The sequence below is a fragment of the Camarhynchus parvulus genome, chromosome 3, assembly GCF_901933205.1.
Source record: "Camarhynchus parvulus chromosome 3, STF_HiC, whole genome shotgun sequence".
Taxonomy (NCBI): domain Eukaryota; kingdom Metazoa; phylum Chordata; class Aves; order Passeriformes; family Thraupidae; genus Camarhynchus; species Camarhynchus parvulus.
This window is the reverse complement of record NC_044573.1, coordinates 107,156,829-107,183,658: the sequence shown is the minus strand read 5'-3', so window position 1 is coordinate 107,183,658 and position 26,830 is coordinate 107,156,829. Positions and strand designations below refer to the sequence as shown.

At 42.4% G+C, this 26,830-nt stretch overlaps 1 protein-coding gene across 2 annotated transcripts in view; it reads right to left on the bottom strand.

Annotated features, from left to right (window-relative positions):
• Positions 1-1,758: 1,758 nt before the first annotated feature.
• Positions 1,759-26,830, bottom strand: part of RCAN2 (regulator of calcineurin 2) — an 84,368-nt gene continuing 59,296 nt past the window's right edge. For both annotated transcript variants that reach the window (XM_030945964.1, XM_030945965.1), the window contains 3 exons: positions 17,802-17,975; positions 15,018-15,189; positions 1,759-8,151 (listed from right to left, as the gene is read on the bottom strand). In XM_030945964.1, the coding sequence (XP_030801824.1) occupies positions 7,991-8,151; positions 15,018-15,189; positions 17,802-17,975 (507 nt within the window). In that variant the 3' untranslated portion in view covers positions 1,759-7,990. The remainder of the gene's footprint in view (positions 8,152-15,017; positions 15,190-17,801; positions 17,976-26,830) is intronic.

Genomic DNA, 26,830 nt, shown 5'->3' with positions numbered 1-26,830 from the left:
CCACGGCCTTCCTCGGCAGCCTATTCCAGTGCCTCATCATCATTTCTGTGAAGACATTTTTCCTAATGTCCAGCCGAAACCTCCTATGGCTCAGCTTGAGGCCATGTCCTCTTGTCCTGTCCTTGTTCCCTGGGAGCAGAGCCTGACCCCCACCTGGCTGCCCCTCCTGTCACGGGAGCTGTGCAGAGCCAGAAGGTCCCCCCGAGCCTCCTTTTCTCCAGGCTGAGCCCCTTTCCAGCTCCCTCAGCTGCTCCTCCTCAGACCTGTGCTCCAGAGCCTTCCCCAGCTCTGTTCCCTTCCCTGGACACGCTCCAGCCCCTCAATGTCCTTCCTGAACTGAGGGGCCTAGAACTGGGCCCAGCCCTCGAGGTGACCTCAGCAGTGCCCAGCACAGGGGACAGTCACTGCCTTGGTCCTGCTGCCACACCATGGCTGCTACAGCCCAGGTGCCTTTGGCCTTCTTGCTCACCTGGACACAGCTGGCTCAGGTTCCGCTGCTGTCCCCAGCACTCCAGGTCACAGATGAGGTGCCCTCGAGTGGTGTTCCCTGGTACAGCCCTGGTGCAGATGTCACAAGGGTTGTAAGGGCGTTGCTACATGTCATAGAGCTTGGGCAGGGCTGGCTCAGCTGACTGTAAAACAAGGAGTAAAATTCATTCTCTGGATATCTGGAAGTGCTTCTTCAGTTAGAAATAATAATAATTTAAAAATTGCTGGTTTTCTATCAGCCTTTTTTTTTTCTCTTGTGTTCTGAGGCTCTAAATTTTTCATTTGCTTCCCAGAAGATGCTTTTCCCCACCCTTTGATGTCCAGATCCACAGCTATGCCCTGGAATGAAAATGAATTTATCCTTCCCCATCTCACTAGAATCTAAACTGCTGAGCTGGACAAAAATCCAAGCTAGGTTTCCCACCTTTCCTAGTTGAGGATCTGTGTTATGTATGAGTCCAAAGTCCGTGTCCTGTGTATGTACACAAGCGCCACCCCAATTCATGGCAGTGTAAAAAACTCTCTTCTTACTGGTGCATGGGAACACAGAATCGTTGAATTGTTGCACACAAGCACTGCCTATCTACTGAATAAATAAATAAATAAGTATATATTTATATGTCTAATTTTCTATTTTTATATGTATATCTATATACATATATGTGATACTTTTCTCCCTTTCACCATACCACCAGAGATTGTACTAGGGAACAAGGCTCTTCCAATTGTTTTCTTAATGTCTTTTGCCCCCTCCTTCATTACTGCTGTCCTGTTACAGGTGTGAGGCTGAGCTAGTCCAAGCCCGGAGAATCATATTGTTGCTGTGCCTGGTAGAACCTGTGTGGATGTCACTGTTCTGCTCTTGTAGGACAAAGTACATCATCTGATTCCTGGCTGTGAACCCCACCAGAAACTTTGGAGAAAGGGAAAAAAGGAAAGAGTTGTTATAAAACTGCACCTATGTATATTGAAATCTCTTGCTGGGTGTCCCTCAACAGCAATGTGGTGTCCCACGTTGTTACTCGTTAGCTAGGAAAAACTGTGCTCAAATTTACTGTTGGTTCAGGTTTGATTTTGGGCTCTCACTGGGATCCAGAAGTGTTGGGAGCTGCCTCTGCAGTGGCTGGGATCAGTCACTAGAGGGTACAGGTGCACCTGGATTTAAGGAACAACATGAATAGCTGGAAATTATAATATTTGCCTTGGATGCCAGAAATGGCTCAGCTGCTTAACACTGATATAAAATGAAAACAAAGCACGGACAAGGAGTTTGCTAATTCCACCAAAATGTTTAATACCATAATAGATTTTCATTGAAGTACAGCGCTAATGTGAATATTTGTACAAAATATGTGGTTAAAAATAGTATTGATTTATAATATATACAGATATGTCACATCCGTGTCAGAAATGCAGACACTCGAATGAAACCATGAGCAATGCTTTTAAATCTACAACAACATACACGAAATATTTCTGCAGCTACCCACAGTAGGACAACTTGCCAAACTGACACTTAAGGATCCACCAGTCCTTACAGATGGCATTTCTGTCAGAAGTTTCTGTACAAGAACTCTGCTCTAAAATGGATTCAAAACATTTACCTTCATTAACCCAACAGTGAAGAGAACACATCTGTGTGACACTAATGTAGACACAACTTTCTCGCACTAGATATATGATCAGTTACAATAATTTGTTAAAAGAAGGCTGATTTTCTGGTGGGAACAATAGAGAGGTTTAATCTTTCTTGCTGGATACTCTTAATGTTGTGAGTGAGCCCCCGATTCAAATGGGGTCTTAATACAGCTCTCAGGTACATGACTGTGCATCCTGAAGTCTGTTTTAAGGTTCTGAATATCTTCATTTTTCATTACCTTCAAGGCTGCTCACACTTCACAGGTTTCCCAGCCTTACTCCAGCAAGAACCTCCCTAAAAAATGTCCCTATTTAAGCTTTGTAGCTGCTGCATCAGGAGACAATCCTATATTAAGATGAGTCTTGCTGCAGCCCCAGAATCTGTGTAGTTACTGAACAAACTGACAGAAGGTGAGAGAGAATTCAGGCTGGTTTTTTTAAGCTTTCTGAGCATCTCTGCAGTAGGGACTTTCTTGGTTCTTGCCATTCCATCCAGAGTGCTGCTGCTGTTCTGCCTCTAACAGTGCTGGCTTCTCTCCCCTCCAAGCCAAAGCAAATATACTCCACACTTCAAATAGACCTGTGGGAAAGAGCTTTAACAAAACTTCCTCCCTTGTCCTTTTACCCCTGAATGCTGCAGTCTACATGTATTCAAAAAAAGAGCACAGCTACTGTTATAAAAACATCTCTTTTTAAGAGGAGCCTAGAATATTGAAATCTGCTGTACTCCCCCAGAAGATGGGTTAAACCAGGAAAAGCAGTGTTTGGGTTTTTGCTAGTATAACTCACTAATCAAGAGCATTGCATGATGCTGAGCATAAATGAGGGTTTGGCTAGGACTTTAATCCATAGCTGGTTTTGTTTTTTGATAAACCAGAATTAAAAGTGGTTTCTTAGGCAAAAGGGAATCAAGGACATGCAAAAGTATTTCTTTCACACTAGTATGTGAGAGAAAGCCTGAAACTGCAAAAAGTTGAGTGCTGAGGTGTTTGCCACTAAAGAAGGACCAAAAATAAATTCAATGAATATTTTTCAGAGGATCTGAAAGCACTGTGACTGTGATCAGTCTGGTCCTCTGGGACACAGCTCTCTGCCGTCCCCAGCTGAAGCCCTGAAGCTCATTTCCCAGTGATGTGTCCAGTGCCAGGCATGGTGGAAGAGCCACAGCCAGCATGTCACAAACACAGCATTTCAGTCAGTTGGATGAAGAAACTCACGGTGGTGGGGGAAGCTCTTCTGGTGCTCAAAGTGAAGAATAAACTAGGCTTCCTGCCTTTCACCTCTAAAAGGTGAAAAGAACCCCAGAAGAAGTTCACTATTACTAGTTTTTCTGAGTAAAACACAGAGGTTAAGGCCTGTCCTTTTCAAAGGAATTAAAGAGCTCGGAGTTTACTTCTCCAGTGAGGCTTCTAAAGTGGATCAATTTTCAGAAGGATGAACAATCATCCTTTGAGAAATGAAGATTTTGTGCCAGGTACACAGAAAAACAAATCATTTTTTAAAATCCAGATTTGAGCAACTCAATATCAGAATTTCACAGGACCGTTATCAGCAAACTCATCTCCCAGTTTCCAGTCTTTTGCAAGACCCAGCACAAACTGATGCAAGAGACAACAATAAGTTTAAATTTTTATAATGATGAATGCTAACAGACCTCTTACCCCAGCCTGGCTGGCAGCTGGATGCCATGTTCCTTGTCCAAGCACTCATGGCCACAGCATCACCCATGATTATAAAAACACAGTGAGAACCACATCAGGGGTCTGGGACATGTTGAGCTTTTGCTCACCAGGGACTGCACTGCAGCTTTTTTTTGTGTACACTGAGCCAGATCCACAGCAAGCCAGAGCAAGTTCACATGACTGTGAAACTGCAGCAGCTTAAAATGAAACATGGCATAGCCTGCCAACAAGAAAGCTGCTTTCCCCTTAATTTCTACTGAAACAGAGTTTGGCCTATGTCACATGTTTAAGCATTTTCAGTTCTAGCAGGGGTATACACCACACTACTCAGTTTATTGATATAGTTTAACTCTTTAAATGTTGCTTTTCCAAACACCAGTGCAAGCAGAACACAAAAATACTGTTGCCATATTTATTATTTTAAACTAAGCTCTGAATTATACAAGTGTAAAAGTGATTAATTAGCCAGTAGTTTTTTAATACTAAAATATGACTAAATAGATTATTTCAAAAGTTATGTACAATACAATGGAAAAGCTCATGGTATCTGTGACAGTGCTCAGACAAACCACTGGAATCGAATCCTTCCAGGAGTTCAGTCCGTTCCTCAATAGAAACAACAATCTGTATTTCTGCTGAAAGCTTTTACAGTGTTGCTGAATGGGACAGAGCAGGGGGAAAGACCAAAATAAAACCAACCCACCTCTCTCACCCAATTTAGGATCAAATTAGTGCTACAAAATTTATGCATGGGGAGAATTTTTATAACCTAAAACACTTCACAGTGGCTATGGCTGTGGTCTTGCTATACGGTTGAGGAAGGGATGCTCTTGCCATATTTTCGTGGCTGAAAACAAAGTTTACTGGAGTGTGTCTGTGTATGTTAGGAAGGGAGGAGTTTGCACACCTTGTCTTAATTACAAAAATCAAGGCCACAAAATTTACTTGTTTTGTTCCAAAAGAGCAGATTCTAAAACACTCTTTCTCCATGCACTGGAAATGTTTTCATGCTTTAAACTGTAGTGAGGAAGTCATTAAAATGTCAGTTTCATTTCTGAAGAGGTCAGAAAGGACAAGTAGGCAGCAGGCAACAGAAGCAGCAGCTGTACTCCCCTGATTTCCTTCTTTTAATTTCCAAAGAGCAGCAGGAGTCATGTCCACCCTTCAGAGGCCCCAGGGCATCACCTCCAGCCTCTCCCTCCAGCTCCTGCGTTGGGGAGGAAATTAAAAGTATGTAGGCTGTGCCACTGTGCCTCAGGAGCCACAGTGTAACACTGAGGCTCCATTCTTCCAGGGTTCCAGCAGGAGAGAACCCCTGACACCCTGTGAGAAGTGCAAATCAGAGTGGCTGACCTCAGAAAAGCAAATTCCTGCTCAAATGAGGAGGAGGGCTCTGCCTGTAATTTACTGAATAGGACAATTCCCCTTCCAGATAGTCAGCATTTTTTGGAAAAAGCATTCTTTCCATGTCAGGCAAGAACCAGCCTTTAGTAAAACACTAGTTTCTCTCAAGAGTCACAAATGCTGATACTTTGATGATAGGGACATTATTCCATAATACATGAAACACTTTTTTTTTTTAATGATGATCATTATTTTATCACATACAGGTGATATATAGGCTTTGACCATAGAGGCTGCTTTGAATTTTCAGGTTTGCAATTGTGTTTCTATTTCAATGCTCCAAGCAATGAGCTGTGTCCTGCTGCCTCCTGGGTAGTACCACACAGCTTTCCAAAGCACGGAGTAGTCACTGAATGGGGCCTCGTTTTAAATCTGTTTGAAAATGCACTTTGAGGAAAGAACATTTAAGGTCCAGTGCTTTAATTTGCAGTGTAGTTTTACATCATTTGAGGCCAAAGTACTTAGTTCAGAACCATGTCTCTCCAAAGTTTGAGGACATGGATACAAGGACAAGATTTGGCCTCCTACAGTCTTGCCTGTAAAAAAATCCATTAGCAATGATATCTGATCATTCACGTGTTTAAATCTTACTGGGCTAAACTAAACCCTATGGACATCAGTGCTGGGTGTGTTCTCAAAAAAGCCAGTGGCGTTACTCCTGGAATATCCTTTGTGTCCTAAGATGGTGTTTTCAACAGGACACATTCCTAGGCCTGTGAGTGACAATCTGTTTCCTGAAATCAATTTTAAATGTATCACTGGGAAAATAATTGACATGGCACCTCTAAGGAGTTACTTTAAGGAAACTTCACACCTCTATCATGAAGATACTAAAGTCCCATTTTCTGTTCAGTCTCTGCTGTATTTAATGAGCAGTATTCCATCAGTGTAACAGCACACAACAATGCCCATAATGCACTAACAATTATCACATTATGGAAATATGCTGAGTGCTGAGCAAAGAACTGCATCTCATCAGGAATACCGGGGGGAAGCTGTGGTGGTCAGAGGCTGAACTATGTGAGAATGACAAGTCCTCATTCCCAGATGTCCTCACCATGCAGGCTGGGAGTGCCATCTCCTGTCCTCACCGACAGAGCAACACACCTGTTGTCCTGAAGTGCTGCCAAGCCAAGACCCTGCAAGGGGGACTTGACTCTGCTGAAGCTTTGTAGCATTACTGCTAATTAAGGGCGCGATGGAACCTTCCCTCAGAAACCAGATCTTTAGGTTTTACGACAAAAATCTTGATTACAGAACCGAAGCTGACTTTTCAGATCCTAGAATAAACTTCCAAGATGTATTTACTTATTTTAAGCTGTAAAGGATTTTAAACCATAGAGGCTCGCTGTGCCATTTTATAGTCACTTTGGGGAGTACAGCTGCAGCTAATTAGCTTAAAAATCCCACCATACCTTACACATACGCTCAGTTTCTGCAGTATTAATTTCATTGGAACTACTCATGTGCATAAATTAAGCGCATGCTTAAATATATGGAAAATCTGAGCTCAAATGTCTAGAAAATATGTTCTCCAAATGACAAGTATGCCTTAAAAAAATAAATCATCATGGAAGGCCTGCCAGACAGGGAATCCGGGACCTGTCATGATGCAAACACAGAACAGTTTTTGTAACCCAGTATATATTGCAAGTGAAAGAAACATGCAGGATGGGGTGAAAAAAGGGGATTCAGTTGCATGCAGTCTAATTTCAAGTGTGTAATTATGGTCCTGTTTTCTTTGGCCTAAAAAGGAAAAAAAAATCAACTAACCTCTGCTCACCTCCACAAACCCAAACTGCATACAGCTCAAAAAGGGTTTTGAAGCACAGGACATGGGAAGGGAAAAGGGCTGAATATTAGAGATGTGCAAGTCATTACTGACAATTTCAGGGCTATTCACCACACCACTAGGAAAGCATTCAGCCTGTAATGTTACTGGAACGTTCAGCTATGACAGAGAGTAAGGAATCCCATCTTACATGAGCAGTCAGTCAGCTCCTCCTCCTCAGACCTGAAGAGAAGCACCACTCATCCCTTGATAGAAGATGAACTGACAATCCCTAGTGATATTCTGGCTGCCTTCTCTCCAGAGAGAAGAACTGACCAGACTCCCCAGCAGCTGCTGCCTCTCCCCTCAGCCCAGAGAGCTCCATCTCACATCCCTGCCACCATTTCAGACCACCGTTCTCTACAGCTATTGCTGGAAGAGGGTTGTTTTCTGTTGTTTCTGAAAATGTTGCAAAGATAGTACTCCTTACAGAAAATTCCAGGGGGGGTGCAAAGGCCACCAAGCTGCTAGTAGAGTACAAACAACTCACCTACCCCCCTTAAAAAAAAGGGAAAAGGGAAAAAGACTGTTGGGAAGTGAGGAGGGCAGATGAGCAGGCTGCTTGATGAAGGGCAGTAGCAATCCTGGGAGTTTGAATATCAAGACTGATATTAGCCTAATTCCCACCCAAATGATCTCTAGTAGTGGTGTTTCAGTATGCAAATTACAGCTGTGAAAAGATCCTCAGACTGAAACCAACCCTTTTTTCCTCAGCCTTGTTTTGTCCTTTCCAGCTAGATCTATCAGTTGGTGTGTGATATGGTTACAGGTACAAAGATCTTTTTCCTAGCCCTTTTGTTACAGAGGCTTGATTACTGTGAAGGGGTTTCAATGACATTAATGTCCCGGTGCTCAGAAGGCAAAGGCTGCCTTTCAACAGAACAAAGCAAACAAAAACCAAGAGCTGTGCTGGAGGAGAGAGAAGTGCTGCTTCTGCCGGAGAGGCTCAGTTAGATACAGGCGGTGGCACACCGGGGCGTCGAGTTTGAATGATTTTTGGCTTTGGAGAATTCTTTGGGTCCTCATCTTCTTCCATGTCGCTGTCACAAACGTGCACTACCACACTGGGAGTGGACTCTGTTCCTGCGTGCAGCTCGTATTTCTCTCCTGGAAGCAGAGAAAAGCAATCACATCAAACCATGGCAATCTGAGTAGTAACACAGTCCGTGGCACTCCTGGAGTGCAGAACACTCCACACCTGGGGAGGGAACTGAGTGTATGCTGCTCCTAAATACAGGTGAGCACCAGCACGGCTGGACTCTGTCAGCTGCCACAACACATCCTGGGGATCCTGCCCCTGGAGGCAGTTTGATCCCAGGTCTATAAAACATCATAAAATACACACATCCTCGTGTCTGTAATGGGTTTTGGTACTAATATTGGTGGCCAATGGCACTGAAATAAACCCCCAAAGTAGGCAGAGGAAGAAGAAAGAACACAGAAGTTCAGGGTTAAAAAGATGAACTGGAACCCAACCTATCCAACCTGTGGTCTGAAGTTATTTCATACCTGTTAGGCTGGGATTATAATTTATTTTTGCTGTGGCTTTCCTTCAGACCCGTTTAAAGCCCAGTTGTTGCTCTTATATTTCAACACTTAATCTAATTTCTCCAGAAATAAATTCACCCATATCTCTGCTGCAGACAGATTTTGAGTTTCAAAGCTCTTTAGCTGGGGCTGTAACAAATTTTGTCTCTACAGATGAGATTACAGAGCAGTCTATAAATGCTCACTAGAGCAGGCTGAACGCCTAAACAGTACATATACTTTCTAACTATCTACATTCCTTATTTAAGCTTCAACACAGTACTCCTCTGAGGAAGATGAACATGGCTTTTTTTTTTTTCACACAGAAAATATTCTGAATTGGAAAGAACCCACAAGGATCGGGGAGTACAAATATTAAGAGACTGGTCCATATGGGCTTGGGTGGTTACCTACAAAAGTCCATAAGCAAAGGATCAGCTGGCACTGCATGTATTCTGGATTTTACATGGGATACAAGTAGGTATTGGTAATTAAATTGCAAGAAATGAATTTAAGACTTTAAAAAAAAAACAACTTTGCCTGCAAAATCTTTTGAGATGAGGAAGGTGAGGCCCCAGCAAATCCAGCTGGCCTCTGTGGTACAGTGGCTCCTAAATGCTGCACCACTGGCAGAACCCAGCCGTGCCACATGTTGTACCATGGGAGCAAACAGCAGTCCCTGCCTCAAAGCACTTACGGCTTGCTTGTGGTACTAATTTGGAGTTTTATTTGTTTGCCACTTTGTGGCTGAGTAATTTATGTGAAAAAGGGGTTTCAGGTTTGGCCCTGCATTAGCACATGCAGTCCTGGGACTGAGCTCACATGCTGTTTGTGCTGACAAATTCCTGGTCCAAATAAGCCTGGGTGGCTTGAGACTAGAGGACACACTGTATTTTTGCCTAAAAACAAGAAGGCAACTAGTGAATAATAGCTATAAGCCAGGCATCTTGCTGTGAGAAATATTTTACTGCTGTGATACCATTAATGTTGATATTTAACTGCTCTATTTTTGGCAACCTTTCCTCTGAATCCAAATCGAGCAAAGCATTACAGGTCTTGCTGATAGGCTAAAATATAAAAAGAGAAATAGCTTGGTTGTGCTGCATTGAGGAATTATATGTTTTTTCTTTGCCCATTTTCCCTGCGGGCCTCAGCTAATTTCTCAGCTCTGGGCTGACGTCAATGCCGCCAGGCAGCACCGAGGGCTGCATTGGTCACTGTCACCGCGGGCGGGCAGCTCCCTCCGCAGTGCTGTCCTCCTACAGCAGCACCGCCCAGGAAATCACACTCACTGCCCTCTTAAAAGGTAATAATGCCACTTCAAATGCCACATTCTTTTACTGCTCAAATCCCTCCCAGAAGGACTCACTCTTTCTGCTGAAAAAGAACAGTGAAAAAAGTACAGACGCAAGGAAAAATATTCAGATGCCTCTGGCACAAGTAACTGCAGCAGCAATTAATGTCACTTTGCAAACCAAAATGTGATGCACTCATAAATTAGGTTTTTAAGGCATAGAGTTATTTCTGAGCATAAATGAGCTGCAGACTCTGTTCTGTAAGCAAACAGCACAAAACCTTTTCATGGCTGAGTTAGGAACAGGACAGCAATAACTCTGGGACTTTTGTACAGCCATATCTTGTTCCAAACGTAGTCACTGTTTGCAGAAATACACTAAGGTGACAAGCACAAAATAATCCAATAGATACAGCCAGATTAGCCCTTCCCTTCCACTGCTTCCTTGTTTCTTTGTTTTTTTTTTTTTTCTCTTAAACACAATTTCTGGCATTAAAAAAAAATAAAATTAATGAGCTAAGTCTGCAGCAGTTCAGCTACTGAAGCAATGGTTGAGTCACTGGAGTGACAAGACCTAGGTTGTTACAAGCTATGAGTAGCAAGTTGAATTAACATAGGTAAGACTCACCAATTTCTGTAATACCACCCAAGCATTTCTCCAGTGGCTGTCTCTGACATGGCCTCTTCTGTGTTCCCAGGCCCTACACTGATCCCTGCTCCTGCTTCTCCTGCTTGTCTGGAGAATTCTTACAGGCTAGCTAAGCCAAAGGATTCTTGGGGACAGAGGCCTTTCTCCTCCAGCTGTCTTTGGCCTATCTCTATCCTGTAATAACAAATTTAAACCTTTACATAAGCTAACAGTGGCAACTCACATAAATTTACTCAGAAAATTATCATAAAATTTGTCAAATATACTCTGCCCTTCAGGGAAGAATTCAGCTATGGCACATCCACTATATTGATTTGTCAATAAAACTTTCTGATAAGCCCCTGAAAACAGCAGTGATTCCTCTCTAACCATTTGCTTTGCGTAAGATAACCAGTAAGAATTTGAAGTCTTCTCCCTTATCAATGAGCACAGCTGCTTTTATGTCACTGGGCCCTACTTTTTGTGACCACATGAGCCAGGAGTAAACCCACAGCCTTGGGTGATGCAAGAAAGATGAGCACAGAAGCAACTTATGATATTTCAGAATTAAAAATAATGGTATAGGATTTTCTATCCCTTTGTGAGTCAGTAGTCTGACCTTTCCTTGATGGTGCAGTTCCTGTCTAGCAGGGCCCTTTTGTCCAGCAAAGATCACGCTCATATACATAAAGAATAATGTAAAAATGCTAATGATAATGTGTAGCTACTTCATCCCCAATTCAAACTCATGAGCAAAGGTTAATGAGTTCAGAGCTGCCCATTTCATGTAAATGTGGCATTAGCATCATGAAAATACCTTCCACTTACAGTGCCTTCACCCAAGTGCTTTACAAATAACAGGATGAAAATAACAGGAGGTCCTTTGTATGGATGCATGTTTGTGACAGAAGAGCTACAGCCCATCCCACAAAATACCTCCATAAAACACCTCTACAGCACAAATCTGCCACAGCAAAGTGCAGGAGCTGCTCCCTGGAAGGCCATTACTCATGTAAGAGCTGGGCACCGTCCTCTCCCAACCAGAGGAAAAGTTTTCTCTTACTAGGGGCAGGGTACAGCTCTCCTGTACCCTGCCCCTGGAAAGGAAGGGAAAGGCAAAAGCACCCACAGAACAGCAGGGAGAGGAAAGACAGAGGTGAAAAGTTTTGTCTATCACCATTTGTTTGCCCCTGCATCCCCTTTTAATCCTCCCTGGGAGTCATATGAAGTATTTAGTATCTCCTTTGACTCAGTGATAACAAACATGAGAATTTGAAAACACTTGGGCACAGAAAATCTGCCTTGAGATGGTTTGAAATCCCTATCTATGTATGGCATTTCCTGGGCAGGGTCCTGGTCTCATCCGTTTTCCCCTCCCCTAGGGAAGGGTAAGCCAAACCCAGGGCAGAGCAGGGGCTGAGGCTGGCAAGGGGAAGTCAGGGTGGCACCTGGGATCCTGGGGAAAGGCACTCTGGAGTGCAGAGTTAGAAATGAGGGGGTACAGGGCAATCTGTTGTGAAGAATGAGGCAGTGGGGGAAGGAGAGCAGATATAGGCAGGCTGGGGAGTGGGAGGGACTGCTTTCCAGAAAAGAAAGAGCATATTCTAGTGCCAAGAGGATAGTTTGCAAATCACTGCACTAATAAATGGCAAACAGCTGCCTGTCCTTTGAGAGGAGCAGCTCTGCTGTAGACACAGGCTGGACCTGGAGACTCCCTCTCCCTCCACTTTGCAAAGGTTTCTCACATAAAATATGTCTGCAATGTGGGGTGGTTGTTTGATTGTTTACCTGTCAGGTCCAGGTTGTATCCTCACCTGGCCTAACCTGGAGCTAGCTTTTTCGTACAGGAATGCTTGCAACCTGCCAGGCTGTTCTGTAGTCCAGGCCCTGATGTCTGCACATCTTCATCAGCATATCAAACTGCTGAAAGTTGTCTTGACAGTGGGAGTGTTTTCCATCAAACTGATTAACAATTGCACTCCTTTATTTGCAATATATTGAAAAGATTGTAGGCTGGTGGTCAGCACCAGGCACAGTCATGGTTCCTGCCTGTTCATGCCTCATTTAAAGCCTAATTTCTGCATCTGTAGAAAGTGAGAATATACATCAATCATCCAGGAACTTAATTAAATATGCCACGACCTTCCCTAAGGAGTAAATGCACCCTCACCGATCTCAATTCCATGTGAAGAGGTCAAAACCAGCTTCCTTTTGAGCACAGAAAGAAATCTGTTCCATTAGATCCCCAAGATGCCAACCTGTCAGTGCTGCAGCTAAAACACCTGTCCAAAACTGCTGGCACGTGGCAAATCTGTTAACTCACTTCCAGCATACTCCTTACACTCTGGAGCAAATCTCCCAACATTCTGCAACCAGGGACAGTTTTGGTGTCTAATTTTATGGCTATGATGATTATGGCACCATACTGTGGCAGGAGATGACCCGGATTCAGGGAATGGGAAAGGAGCATGGGTCTGTGTCCAGGTGGTACATCTTGCATTTCCAGTGAAGTAGGACAATAAAACTCATCTTATGCTGAGGGCATACAAAGACACTGTTCACTATTTAGAAGCACTAATGAGTCTTCCTGGTCCTCAGATGCTTATTATACCAAATGACTGCATTTAATACAGAAAAGATTCCTCACAAGTTAAAGACATGGAAGTCAGATTCTAACACCCAGTTCTGTAAACAACTGTGCCAAGTGCGTATTTTTCGACAGCTGATAAGCTGTAGTTACATTTTTAAATTGTGTTTTTGAACGAAAAAAAATCTCTTCTCTGAGGCTACCAATGCTTTTTGATGTCCAGCAGTGTTTTACTGCTGCAATACTGAGAAATGAGTGTTAGTGGGATTTGTTTTTCAATGAAATTCTAAACATAGTAAATGCACAACTGAGAACAGCAACACTATTTTAAACCCGCCGCTGCAGTTAACTAAAATTGATCCCTCTAACAAGTGCTAAAAATAGAAAGAAGAGAGCACACAATGGCTTTTCATATTGCTCCCTGCAGGCTCCTTAAATCCGGGTGAATTTGACCTTCACGCAAAGCTGTCCCAGAGTGTGGGACAATGAGTGATATTTCACATTCCACTGCTCCAGAACAGGAATTGATTTATTACCCAGCTAGCTCGGGAATTCGTTTACATGTTTCCATTTATAACACTGCTGCATCAAAGGGGAAAAAAAAAAGGAGGTTTTTGGTTTTTCTTTTATTCAGCATTTTAGAAGCCAAGTATCACTCCTGGAAATAATAATATGCAATATTGTATGAAGTCTTTCCCCTGACTGCCTTTTTCCTGCTGAAGGGGAAAAAACCATAGGAATCTCCTGATGTGTATTTTCCTCTTGTGAGAGATCCCATCTGAAAAAGACAGGAGATAATCCTGCAAACCTTGTGAATCAAGAAACATCCTTCTGGACCCCATGCACTCCAGCTCTGAGTTCCTTTGGTGCAGTTGCACAAAAGCCCCAATGATTAGATGTCTGCAATTGGAAGCTGCTCTCAGAGCGAGCAAGCAGCATTCCCAGTACAGCTGGGGAGAAAACAATTCTCTCATCCCACAAGAATTTCAAAAATAAACTGCTAAATTTTCATGAGCTCACCCCCACAATTGTTATTAGATTGGATATGAAATATTTTATTTTGGTATGAAGGTAATTTAATAGGCTATTTTTTCCTTGCAGCTTATGAATGTAAATTAGATTAATTTGTAAATGATACTGCTTGGACCTGAAACTGGAACCTTTCTCATTTTGAAAATTCTAAAACAGGATGCTTTAACAGCTTTGAAAGGAAACTATTTGTAAAGATGACTTAATTAAATCAAAAGTAACCCTCTCCTATGTAAAGTTTTGGTTTTATCAGATGTGCATTTTCCAAGGGAAAGCATTGCTTGAAAATCCCAGCTGGCTGCAACTCCTGGCGTTACCTGAAGATGGGAAGATGGAAGAAAGCCTGGATGCATTATCCATTGACATTTATCTTGTGCTAAGGGAGACTACAACTTATCCCATTCCTCCTGCACAGTTTTCAGCAGGAAATGAGCATTCCTAACAGAGCAATCCCACCGGGACTGGGGACAGTAGTTCTCTCTCAGTGAACAATGTGAGAGATTCTCCACTCCAGTGAATGTGCACTTTTTCAAGTGAGAAATCCCCACCTTGGAGTGCAGAACTGAGCAGATGTCATGGACAGCAAAAACTCCTTACATCCACAGCCAAACATCTATCCAGTCTCCACCTAAACCATCAGCTGTGTCATCCAGACACAAACCTCAGCACACTAAATGGTGTAAGCAAAGCTTTGATCAGCTCTCACAAGCTGCAGGTAACACACAATTCTGTGCCTAGACATGGCAAAACTCATTCTGAAGCAAAGAACCACGTGACATGCATCAACTGAAATCCAAATTTTAATGCAACTTCCAGCTGTATGCCAACTCCCTCTACAGTTATTATCTACACTGGAATTTTTTGTCTGCTTTTCCTGCCACGTTTTCACCCAAGGACCACAAGCTTACCTGGTCCAAGCTTAGAAACTGCATAAAGGAGGTCGTAGTTGATGACAGGTGTTGCATCATCTATTGGTTGCCACCCTACAGGTGGGGAGGCTGGAGGCGAGATGAGAAACTGTTTTGCAGGCTGTGGTGGTGCCAAATGAAGCTTGTCTCCATCTGTCTCAGAGGTCTGAATCTTTAAAGCATAACAAAGACACTGTTTAGTACAGGAAAGAATCACAGAATGGTTTGGGTTGGAAAGGACCTTTAAAGGTCACCTCCTCCAACCCTCCTGCCTTGCTCAGAGCCCCATCCAGCCTGGCCTTGAATATTTCCAGGAATGGGGCATTCACAACTCCTCAGGGCAACCTGTGCCAGTGTTTCACCACTCCTACTTTAAAAGATTTGTTCCTTACATCCAGCCTAAAGCAACCTTCTTTTAGTTTAAACTGCTTTCCCCTTGTCATATTGCAACCGACCCTGCTAAAAGATCCATTCCCACCTTTCTTGTAAGCCACCTTTGAATACTGAAAAGCCACAGTGAGGTTCTCCTGAGCCTTCTCTTCTCCAGACTGAACACCCCCAGTTCTCAGCCTGTCTCCACAGCAGAGGGGCTCCAGCCCTCTGAGCATCTTTGTGGCTTTCTCTGGCCTCATTCCAACAGGTCCATGCCCTTCCTGCATTTGGGAACCCAGTGCTGGACACAGGACCCCAGGTGGGATCTCACCAGATCAGAGGCACGTCCCTCAGCCTGCTGGTCATACTGTGGGTGATGCAGCCCAGGATATTTGGGGTGCCAGGGCACATTGTCCAGCTTCTGATCCGCACAGGATGGCTAAATGGAATGACTGCTCAAATCATACCCTTCTCATCCCAAATGCCACCCAGACAGGGTTTCAGCATAAGTCTCAGAAGAGAAGGCCTGGAGCTGAATTTCATCTCAGCCTTACAGATGGTGCCTCTGCAGTAAATGCACAGTGTGGGGCTGTGACATCAGCAAAGCTACAATGTCTGTGCCTCTTGTGTACGTTCTTTCAGGAAAAAACGCAAAGGTTTGATAGACCCAGCTGCTAGCTCAGAAATTTTTGAGGCTGTAAAGGTACTGTTGTGATCTGGTCTAAATGCCTAAGTAAAAAGTGACATCACACAAGTAACGCCTGCACCAAGGCCTTGTAACTAACTTCAGAAAGGTTTCTATAGATTTTATTTCTTTAGTTGAAGTGAAAAAGGAATCTACGATGTTCCTTAGTCATTTGCAACTGAGTGCCCTTATTTTATATCCATCTTGAATTATCTACTTTAATTCCTACTCTTTTCTAGTATGTTAAAGAAGCCTTGATATAAATTAATTGTAGTGCAGCCATACCTAAGCAAGGTTACAACCAGCTCGAGCACAATAAACTCTATTTCCATGACAGCAAATATGGGGTTTGCAAAGAACCAGTCTGAATCTCTCAACTCCATGCTCCCCAGAACTTGTAGGTCTGGAAGTGGTTATTCAGCCTGGCTGAGGCCAGACACTGCTCCAGACACTGCTGCTGCCACATCTTCACGCCCTGAACACGACTAATAAGCTCTTGTAAGGCTCAGTGTACTGGAGAGCATAGTGCAGGTACCAGAATGGCTCTGCAGGAAATCAGCTTAGATAGGGAGACTAATCACTGTTGTGCATTTTTCTTTTTTTTGTTATCCCAAGTTTTCAATTAGCCTCCTGAATGTACAGTTAGAATGAAACCATTCTCAGTTCTGCCTAACTGCAGGTTTTGAAACCTTTCAGAAAATTCAGAGCTAGATTTAGGAGATCAGGGCATAGACAATGGGATTGAGGCAGATTCTTAACACCTAAATCCAGCTGTAAGATCTTCTGAGCTCATCTAACTCATTAAGCACATTGGTTTTTTTCACAGCTGTAGCTTCCCATCTTCCTGTGGTTCTGCTCCTGCCTAGGCTCAAAACAGTTCCTATTCTGACCAGGATGAAGAGGCTCATAATTTAACACTGTGTGTTTGCTTGATACCTTGAAGTGAGCCAGCCCTTATCCTCAGACCTCTGAAGGGCCAAGCTGGCAGCTCAAAGCACACCTATATTGCTTATAACCACTAGTGGTTATCTCACAAGCCACAGTGACCACATCAATTTATTAAACTGCATTCAGAAGAGGTGGTGGTTGGGTTCTCAACCTCCTTCAACTTTCTCTATCCTAGCTGAGGCCCAGCCTGCTGTGGGAGATCTATGTTCTTTCTCCCTTGGCCAAGGAGAAGTGAACACCCACCTGACAGTTCCAATAGATGGATATAATCACCTACAGCCCAGGCTGGGAGTGTTTTTCTTCCCCTACCTTCTTCCTTTGACTTGGACTAAATAAATTCCTTTTAGAGAATTCAGTACTTTGTAATTCATGTATTCAGTAAGGAAAAGCCAAAAAGGCAGGAGGAAGCCTGACTGTGACTCAGGGTGGCAGCCAAATACGTAATCCAGTCCCACCTTTTTTATTCACTCGGATTCTTTACATTAGCACTTTCTTGTAGTTAGTTAAGAGAGTTACCCACAGACAACACCCAGTGTTGTAATTCACCTCTCAGATACATAATTCTGTGTGTTGGAAGAGCAACTTTAGTCCTAAGTGGTCTTTTAAATTTACTGCAGACCCTCAGGGCAGAAACAGCTCAGTCAACACAAGGTTTAAGTAATCTTCTATCAGAGAGATTGGGCATGGGAGAAGCCTTTATTACTTTTATTCAGTGTTAGTGCATAGCTTTTAAAGAAATATTGCACAGAAACACAAAAGTAGATTCCAGATTTCATTACCTGTGCAAAATACAACTTTAACTTCTTCCCTCTGAACTGTGTTTCATGCAGCTCTATTCTGGCACGAGCAGCTGATTTGGGACTGCTGAAATTTATCCGCACACGCCTGAAGCTTTTGAACAGCTGGAATGTCACGCAGTCATCATAGGCACGGAACAAACCTTCGAATTTCTCCTGCAAAGCAAAAAGAAATAATGCTGAAGATTCACTTTGTGCTCTGTCACATCAGTCTGAGTCAAACAACAATCTGAAACTCGACAGTTGTTTAAGCAGGAGGTTTCAGCCTGTGGCCTTTGGGGACAGGTGTCCGTAGACAAATAAAGGCTCTGTGAAAAGAAATTAAGGGAAGCAATGGTCTGGTAGTGCTGAACTCTGCAAAGGATTTAGGGGAAAAGGTCTTCAAATTGAGAACCCAGCAGCTATTGAACTTCCCTTAAAAGTTGAGCAAACCTATGACAATGACATGAAATGAAGCTGAAAGGACACATGACTGAAAACACCAGACAACAGTGGGCTCATCTGCACAGAAGCAACCATTGTGCTGAATTACTGGTCAGCAGACAAAGGCTGCAGCTGAGGTTTACATCCACATCAGCACTGCAGGGTCATTTTGTATTGCATGATATGTTTTTCTGGATGTTTTGTCATAGATACTTAAGAGAATACACACTTGTTCTTTGAGAGGTCCTGCAGCATCTGGAAACAAACTGGACAACTGAAAACAGTGATCTGTCTGAAAGAGAAACTTCAGGCTTCAAAATGTTTAGCTGTAGAAATACGTTCCAAAGCTCACAACAAAAACAGGGATATTTTAGCATTGTAAAAGGAAGGTCTGAAGTTTACCACACCCATGGACTTGGAGATGAACAGAAATTCAAGGCACTTTGGCAGCCTTGGAGGCTCAGACTCCATGATTTCTCTGCAAGCTGTGAGCACACAGAGGACTAAGTTCCACACCATCAAATAAACCCAAAGTCCTTAAATCAATTCTGACACTTGCACAGGTCTTTTCATTCAGACAAACACAGATTCATAAAATGCCAAAGCTGAAAGGGGGCAGTTATTATTTAGTCCAGCCTTCATGTTTACTCAGTTTTCAGACTGCTATCCAGTGAGTCACAAATCAAATCTGAGCATTTTAGCTACTGCAATCAAGACGAAGTTTTGTAAGATAGAGAATCAGCCAGACCAAAGCCCCTGCTTTTAGGAGTGCTTTATTCTGGAAAAAAATCACTGGTAAGATGATTTGCCACACCATTTCATATACACTGAGGGCTGTTATGTCAGGGTTTGTATAATTACAATAACCTAATGTATATTGACAATAACCTGATGTAGATGCCACATCCCTGGAAATGTTCAAAGCAAGGTTGGATGGGGCTTTGAGCAAGCTGGTCTAGTGGAAGATGTCCTTCCCCATGGAGGGGAATTGGAATGAGATTATCTTTAAGGTTCTTTACAATTCAAACCATTTCAGGATTCTGTTTTCTTTGCTATCTCTGTAAGTCCTCACATTTTTACATGATTTAAAATACTTCTTTGTTTCTCATCCAGAAAAACAATTTCTTTTCCCTTACTGTGGATAACAGACTACAGAAGACAAAAAAGAAAATGCAATTTATGTAATCTCATCAATACTTCAGTTCTCATCTATTGAGCTTACCTGCAAAACAAAGAATTCAGAACTTCTCAGAAAAGTTCATCCAGAAGCACAGTGCAGCTGCATCAGGGAGCACTAACAGCACCGTGGGAGTAACTACTGTCAGAGTGGGACATTTACTAAGGAGTTAACAGGGAAGCAGCCCAGTTCCACAGGCAGGGCTGTGACACCACGGTGCATGTGCCCGATCTCCTTTCATTCACTGCCAGCTCTGTGGTCTTCCTCCCCATAACTGATATTCCATTGCTGGCACCCTTTCAAAGGAACCTCCCTATGGTCTATTAAGCGTTCATGATTTTCATTTCATTCTGCCTGACTTCACTCACCTCTTCCTCTCACTGCAGATACTTTGGAGGAATGAAAAAGGAAAAAGAAAAAAGGGAGGTGAGAGCTCTGTGGTTTGGCAGAGGCTGACTAAAGGCATGCAGCAATCCCCAAAACACTTGAAGTGCATAGGTTTGTACAAGCAGGTCTAGTCTTACCACCCAATGTCCAAATTGTTACACCTCAGTTATGCTTTTTATCTGCTTTGCTTATATTTTTGAAAATTCCATTTTCCTGAGCAGAAGCCTACATCCAGTGGCATTTGTATAAAGGTCAGCCAAAAGCAGCAGTCATCTCAGTCCTGTCCTGATTGGAATTTTGATGCTACAACCTTCACAATGACCAGGGAAAAAGGGCTGGGGGAAGGGAGAAAAAGGGACAGGGGCCCAGTGTCTGTGTAAAGTAGGACTCACACAGCATTCAAAAACATAGCTAATTAAAGCTTGTGTCTTCATGTTGGCTTTATTACCTACTTCAGACCTCTTCAGTACATTTTTTAAATGAAATAAAGAATTTTAAATACATATTAGTGGGGGACTTGGCAGTGCTGGGTTAACAGTTAATCCTAAAGGTCTTCAACCTAAACTATCCTATGATTCTATGAGAGATAGAAAGGGGTATGTGTATATATCTGTGTGTATATATGTGTGTATATATATATATATATATATATATATATATAATGATCAAGTCTCATAAATCAAAAATTAGCAGCAAGGTGAACATTTCCCAGTAGTAGCTCAGTTTCTCTACAAGCCGACAATAAAATTCATCATATAAAAAAAAGTTTCACCAAGAGTGGAAGGAACCATGCATGGACTTGTGTGGACACTGGGAAGTATCTATTCCTACTGACTATTCATTAATAAAGAGATGCTCCGTGTCTGGATGCAGCAATCAGGGCTGTGTGCTTGCCCCCTCTGTAACACAACCCGGAGCCCAGATCTTGGTGAGGGACCTAACACAACACTAGGGAAGACAATTTCAAACGTGGGCGCAAGAACACTGAGCACAAGGAATGTGCTGGGCACATCCCTGGGCTACACTGAGACTCACTCTGATTAGGCACTGAAAGGAATAGATGGAGAACTGCAAAAAAGCTGATTAAGTCCTGGATGCTGTTGCCACTACGGGAGAACTTTAAAGCACTATGGACTTTATTCTGCTTGCTTTTCAATTTTATACTGGCACAGCTTTAGAGACCCAGCCTTGATTAATGCTCCTGAAAATGCTGTGGGGAGGAGGGAAATCAAGCCCTGTATTTGTTATTATTAAAGGGCAGTCTATCCACAGTGGGGGCACTTCCACTGCACTGACTGAAACTGCAACTCCCATTAAAAAGATTCATACATCTGGATTTTTTTACGTTTTCAGCTGATAATAATAATGACCTCAGCAGAGGTCATTAATCATCAAATGAAGTTAATGGCCCTCAGCTGCATTTTGAGCCATCCCCACTCCTCCGAGCTTGATATCAATTCCCAGGAAAAGCCTTATGCCTTAATTGCTATTGCCTGTGACTTCTAATATCTGCTGAATGCACTCATCTGGATAAAAGTCTTTCAGAGTCATTCCAATCTATAAGAAAATTTATCATATACATTATAAAGACCTAAGAAAATTCTTTCCCTTTCAAGTTTTGTGGATAAATTATTCAAGACTCATAATCCTCTCAATTCGAGACTTTTAAAGTGCTTTTAGGATTCAGTACTTTTAAATGCTTTTAGAAAGTAAGTCTTTGAACTTTCAGAGCACTTTGAAACTTGTGTGGAAAAAAAGGAAACATCCAAAGTTAAGCAGCAGTGTTGCTATTCTTAAAAAGTCAAAATGTAGAAAGTCATGAGTTATGCATTTATTTCTGGGATTTTGGAGTGTCTTCATCCATCCCAAGTATGTCTCAATGAGGCCCAATTAATGCTCTGGAAGATATGAGCAACCTTTACTTCCCCAGGTTCCCACTTCTCCCTCCCGGGCCTCGTGCCCTCTCTTCATCTCATTATTCCTTTGCCCAACACTGGGCACCTTTCCCCAGTTCTTTCCTGTCACCTTCTGTCAGCTCCCATCACTTAGTGCCTCTAGCAGTTTCCAAAGTTCTTTTCTGTTTGTTTTCTAAATTAATGAAATTAGCACAAAGTAGGACCATACTAATTAAAGCTGCTGATTACTCCAGTTTGATGGTTATCATTTAGGACAGCCAATGCTGAGAACAAACAGAGCAGCATGCAAGGAAGAAATGAGCACTGGAGTGACAGACAGGAGCTAAAAGCCTCTGAGGACAAGGGCAAACCTATGCCCTCCTTGAATCAAAACTATTTCTAGCACTAAATGGGAGCTCATCTGGGACCAAGACCCTGCAAGTCACATGGTGACAGAGATCAGTGAAATGCAGCCATGGGGAGGTAAACAAGATGCTGGGTATATTTGGAAAAGTATTTCCAGTAAAGCAAAGAGAGTATTAAGAGCATTGTATGGAGCACTGTAGCAGCTCATTAAAAATGCAGGGTTTGTTGCCTGTATCCTAAGCAGATTAATGGAAATAGATCCAGATAAACGTTACAGGGAGGTGCTGGAATGAGTCCAGAGAAGAACAACAGAGCTGGGGAAGGGTCTGGAGCACATGTCTGATGAGGAGCAGCTGAGGGAGCTGGGAAAGGGGCTCAGCCTGGAGAAAAGGAGACTCAGGGGGAATATTCTGACTCTGCACAACTCCCTGACAGGAGGGGGCAGCCAGGTGGGGGTCGGGCTCTGCTCCCAGGGAACAAGCAACAGGACAAGAGGACATGGCCTCAAGCTGAGCCAGAGGAGGTTTAGGCTGGACATTAGGAACAATTTCTTCACTGAAAGGGTTGACAGGCATTGGAACAGATTGCTCAGGCAATTGGTGGAATCACCATCTCTGCGAGTGCTCAGAAGGCAGGTGGATGTGGCACTTGGGGACATGGATTAGTGGTCATCACAGCAGTGCTGGGTTAATGGTTGAATTTGATATCTTACAGGTCTTCTCCATCTTTAACCATTCCATAATTCTATGAATTAACAACGTACTAAATAAGAAATTTAAATGCTTGGCTTATTTAGCAAAACAAAACAAAGCCTGAGAGGAGATGGGACGGACAGTCATCAGTAATTTACCAGAACTGTTCAGAGCAAGGACAAATCACACTGTATGGTGTAAATCTAAAAGACTACATTGGCATAAAATGAGTGGAAACAATTGGCATAAATAGGTTTAGTCTAGAAGTTAAAGAAGGTTTCAAACATCAGAGTAATGATCCAGAAACAATGTTCCAATTACAGCAGTGGCAGCAAATTATTTTTTTAAGATTGAATTTGGTTAGTTCATGTGAGGGACTATGACAAAGTATCGACACAATGAGCATTGTAAAACATGACAGCCATAATTAGCAAGTGAATTGGGTTCTGACACAGCAAGTTCCTGTGATTTATTTCCAAACATTTCTTTCATGAATAGCTCCACTGGTATTGTGTTCATTCAGGACAAAAGCCAAGGCCTAATTCAAATCAATGGAAGCCTTTCCACAGACATCAGCAAGCTTTGGATTAGAGCCCTAGAACTCAGAACCCAAATTACATTTTATTATTCAATGTGTTTACACTCATTATCACCCTTGCTACACATTTGATTTAGGATATGGTTGTGATTTAGAACTTTAGCCAAATGCTTTTCCTAGAGTTTTGCAAGCAAATAAAGAAAGTATTTTTCCTGTTTTAATTTTTCACATTCATTCATGTAAAAGATACTCCAAGGAACTAACCACAATAGGGAAAGGGATATAATTCACAATTATGAAATTAGTTTCTCCTGAAATTAGTTCTGTAGTGGATATAAATATCCCTGTAAGACATAAACTCCTATCTCAGAGTTGAATGTATTCTGTTTCCAGACAAGCTACAAAGCTCTCATGAGGCACAAGAAAAAAGACAGAATCTGGTAAAACTGTGGAAGTTGTTCACTGAAGAGTCTTGTAGAAAAAACAATCTAAGAACAGATTAATTCCCTGCTTATACCAAAGAGGATGGGCACACCAGTTACTTCTAGACGGATAAAGGAGTCACTAAGGTGACGCACATTTAACAAAAATACTAAAACAGAAGCCTAAAAAATATGAGCTGAAGTGATTTCAGCATTGAGATATGTCAATGCCATGTGAAGGGTATTGTAATGACCTTGCCTGGAAATTGTGTGTGGCTCTTCTCATCCATGATTAAGGAAGATGGAAGCAAGATGGAAGAGCAACAAAAGACTGCAAGGATGATCAGAGAAGTTGTGAACCTGTCACAGGAGGTGAAGGTAGATGATATCCATCCCTGGAAGTGTTCAAGGCCAGGCTGGACAGGGACCTGAGCAACCTGATGTAGTGGAAGGTGTCCCTGCCCATGGCAGGGGCTGGAATGGGATGGTCCCTTCCAGGTCAAACTGTTCTGGGATTCTGGGATCTTGCCTTGGGAAACAGAACCCAAAGTATGAGGTGTTTCCTGCTGCATCTGTCTGTAAGGAAATCAATAAATAATGTAAAAGGAAAGAGATTAGCAGAATTAAAATAACCAACAGTGTTGGTATTAAACAAAGACTGCCTGTTAAAAGATTTAGACTTAAATTGAGGCAGTTATTTAGCACTAGACCTGAAACATATCAAAATGCCACTGGCCCAGAAATAGAAAAAAGCCTAATTGCTTTGATGAAAAGGGTAAGAAGGAAAGATTAGAGAAGAGCACTATGCATTTCTGTGGTTCTCAAAGACCAAAGGAGAGGAGAGACTAGAGGAAAACAAAAAGAGATCCTGATTTGTCTAATGAAAACTTAAAATAACTGGGTTCATCTGAAGTACTTTTAACAATTATTTAATGATCCACACAAAACAAGCAAGCAGCTTGATACAATTTACACATGAAAATTCCTTAAAAGCAAGAACTCCCACAAGTAGCCAGGGTAAGCAACAGCCTCTTCAAATTCTCTGCTTCTAAAAAGATGAAACTCATTGGGAAATCCTGGTAGTGCATATGAAAAACCACAATTGATTCTCAGTTAAAATTCCAGGAGTGCTATAAATAGAGGAAATATTTTAAACCAGTGATAAATAGAGACTTCCTATGGGCTTGTCCTGCTGTCTTTAAGTAATGGCAGGAGAATAAAGCGAATATTTATCATTTAGAGATCTCCTTAAGGCAAAGGTCTCCAGGTTGTAGCTTTTTATTTCACCTTTCACTGTAGGTAGCTGTAGCTGAGAGTGTGGGATTTTCCTACTCCCTTCTTACAAGAGGGGGAAGGTATTATTTGAATATTCACCCTGAGTATTACTGTCTGAATGTTGGTTTGCAGAAAGTTTCTTCTGTTACCAAATGAAATCTCTCAGCTGGCAACAGGAATGGAAAAATGTGTCTTTCCACCTGTCATTCACCAGGGTACATTTTAAAAGGACATTTCTTCATGTGAGACATTTTGAAAGGGGGGAAAACCAGGGAAAAGTGGCTATTTTGTCAAATAATCAGAATCACAAAGTACTCTGCAATGACCTCCTGGTTACTGTATTGTCTCAAATGTGTTCCTTACCTTGGAACTCAGTGCACAGCCCTGCTGATTTCTTCATGAAGTTGGATTAGAGCATTAAGACAGGGCTGGAAAGAGCTTGGGTTTATTTACATTAAACATGGCAGTAATTAGCATATTCCAAAATTGAACAATTCTCTCAGTACGTGAACAAACCAATCCAGTTTGCTAGCCCAGTCCATTCAGTTTGCTGTTCTATGCTTGGCTTTCTCCTGTTTTCAAGAGGTGGTCAGGTAAATTGTGAATCAGAGATGAAATAAAACAGTAAAGCAAAAAAAAAATTTTAAGGCTGGGCTTCAAGATGGGGGGCATTACAAAAAGCATTAAGTCTTGCTCTCTCCAGTAAAATGAAGATTGATTTGCCTGCACTACTGCAATCCTTTTAAAGGGGAGCCTAATACCTTTAAGCTTTACTATGTAAAGAATGCACAGCTTTACTATGTAAAGAATACAAAGAAAGTTTGTATTTCAGAAGTGGTGCTCAGTGGCCTTGTTGCCCTGCAATTTGCAGTGAACCAACCCTAAACAGGAGCACACTGGCAACAAAACACAGCCCTGGCCCATGGCTCACACATCCTGCTGTGTTATCCTTACACACTGGGGCTCTTCACAGGCATCTGCATAGAACTTAGATCCTAAAGGATGCATTGAGTGTTCTGTCCTCCACATTGTGCCAAAATAATTCTGACAGCAGAAATATTTGATGTGATGTTTACTGTTTACAGATCTGTCTTGGTCCAGAGAGTGACTTTGAGAAAGTCTAACAGACGTTACACAATGTTGTAGAGACATTTGTAACTCATCATCTCTCAAAGAGCCCTGATGGCAAAAGTAGGTCAGGAGCTGGAAGAAGTTTGCTGGTCCCACCTCATGCTGGCAGGAGGAGGCATCCATCCCTCACAGCCCACCACAGCATGAGAGCACTGCAAACATCCTGGTGAACAGAACAACAGAGATGTCCCTCTTGAAAAATCAGCTGAACCAAATAAATTTTCCTTCCTCTTCCAGCTCATCAGCACAACAAAAGGTACAGAGATAATATCTGCCCCAAAGCTTAATGGGAATGCATTCACATTTCGGAAGAGGCTGACAAATGTCAGGGGCACAGAATTCTGCTGCGTTGCCTTTTCTGTTTTTAACCAGCTCACATCCCTGTTTACCTCAATGTGACGCACATTCCTCCTGCTTAGCTCCACTGATCTGGAAACCAAAGGCTCCTTCAAGATGAAATAAATTGTTCCTGTGGCAATGCCAAGTGGCTGATTTAATATAGTTTGGAGAGTTCTCAATTCAATTTCACACCCAACGATTGAGCTAAAAGAAAAATCCACACTTTACATTTCTTCTTTATAGGAACACTATTATTTTACTGTATCATCAGCCACAGCTTTTCTGAGCACACCATATTTGAAGTACTCCAGTTCCAGATGCTGTATGAGCTCCCTGAAATGCTGGAAGTGCTCTTTCAAACCAGCT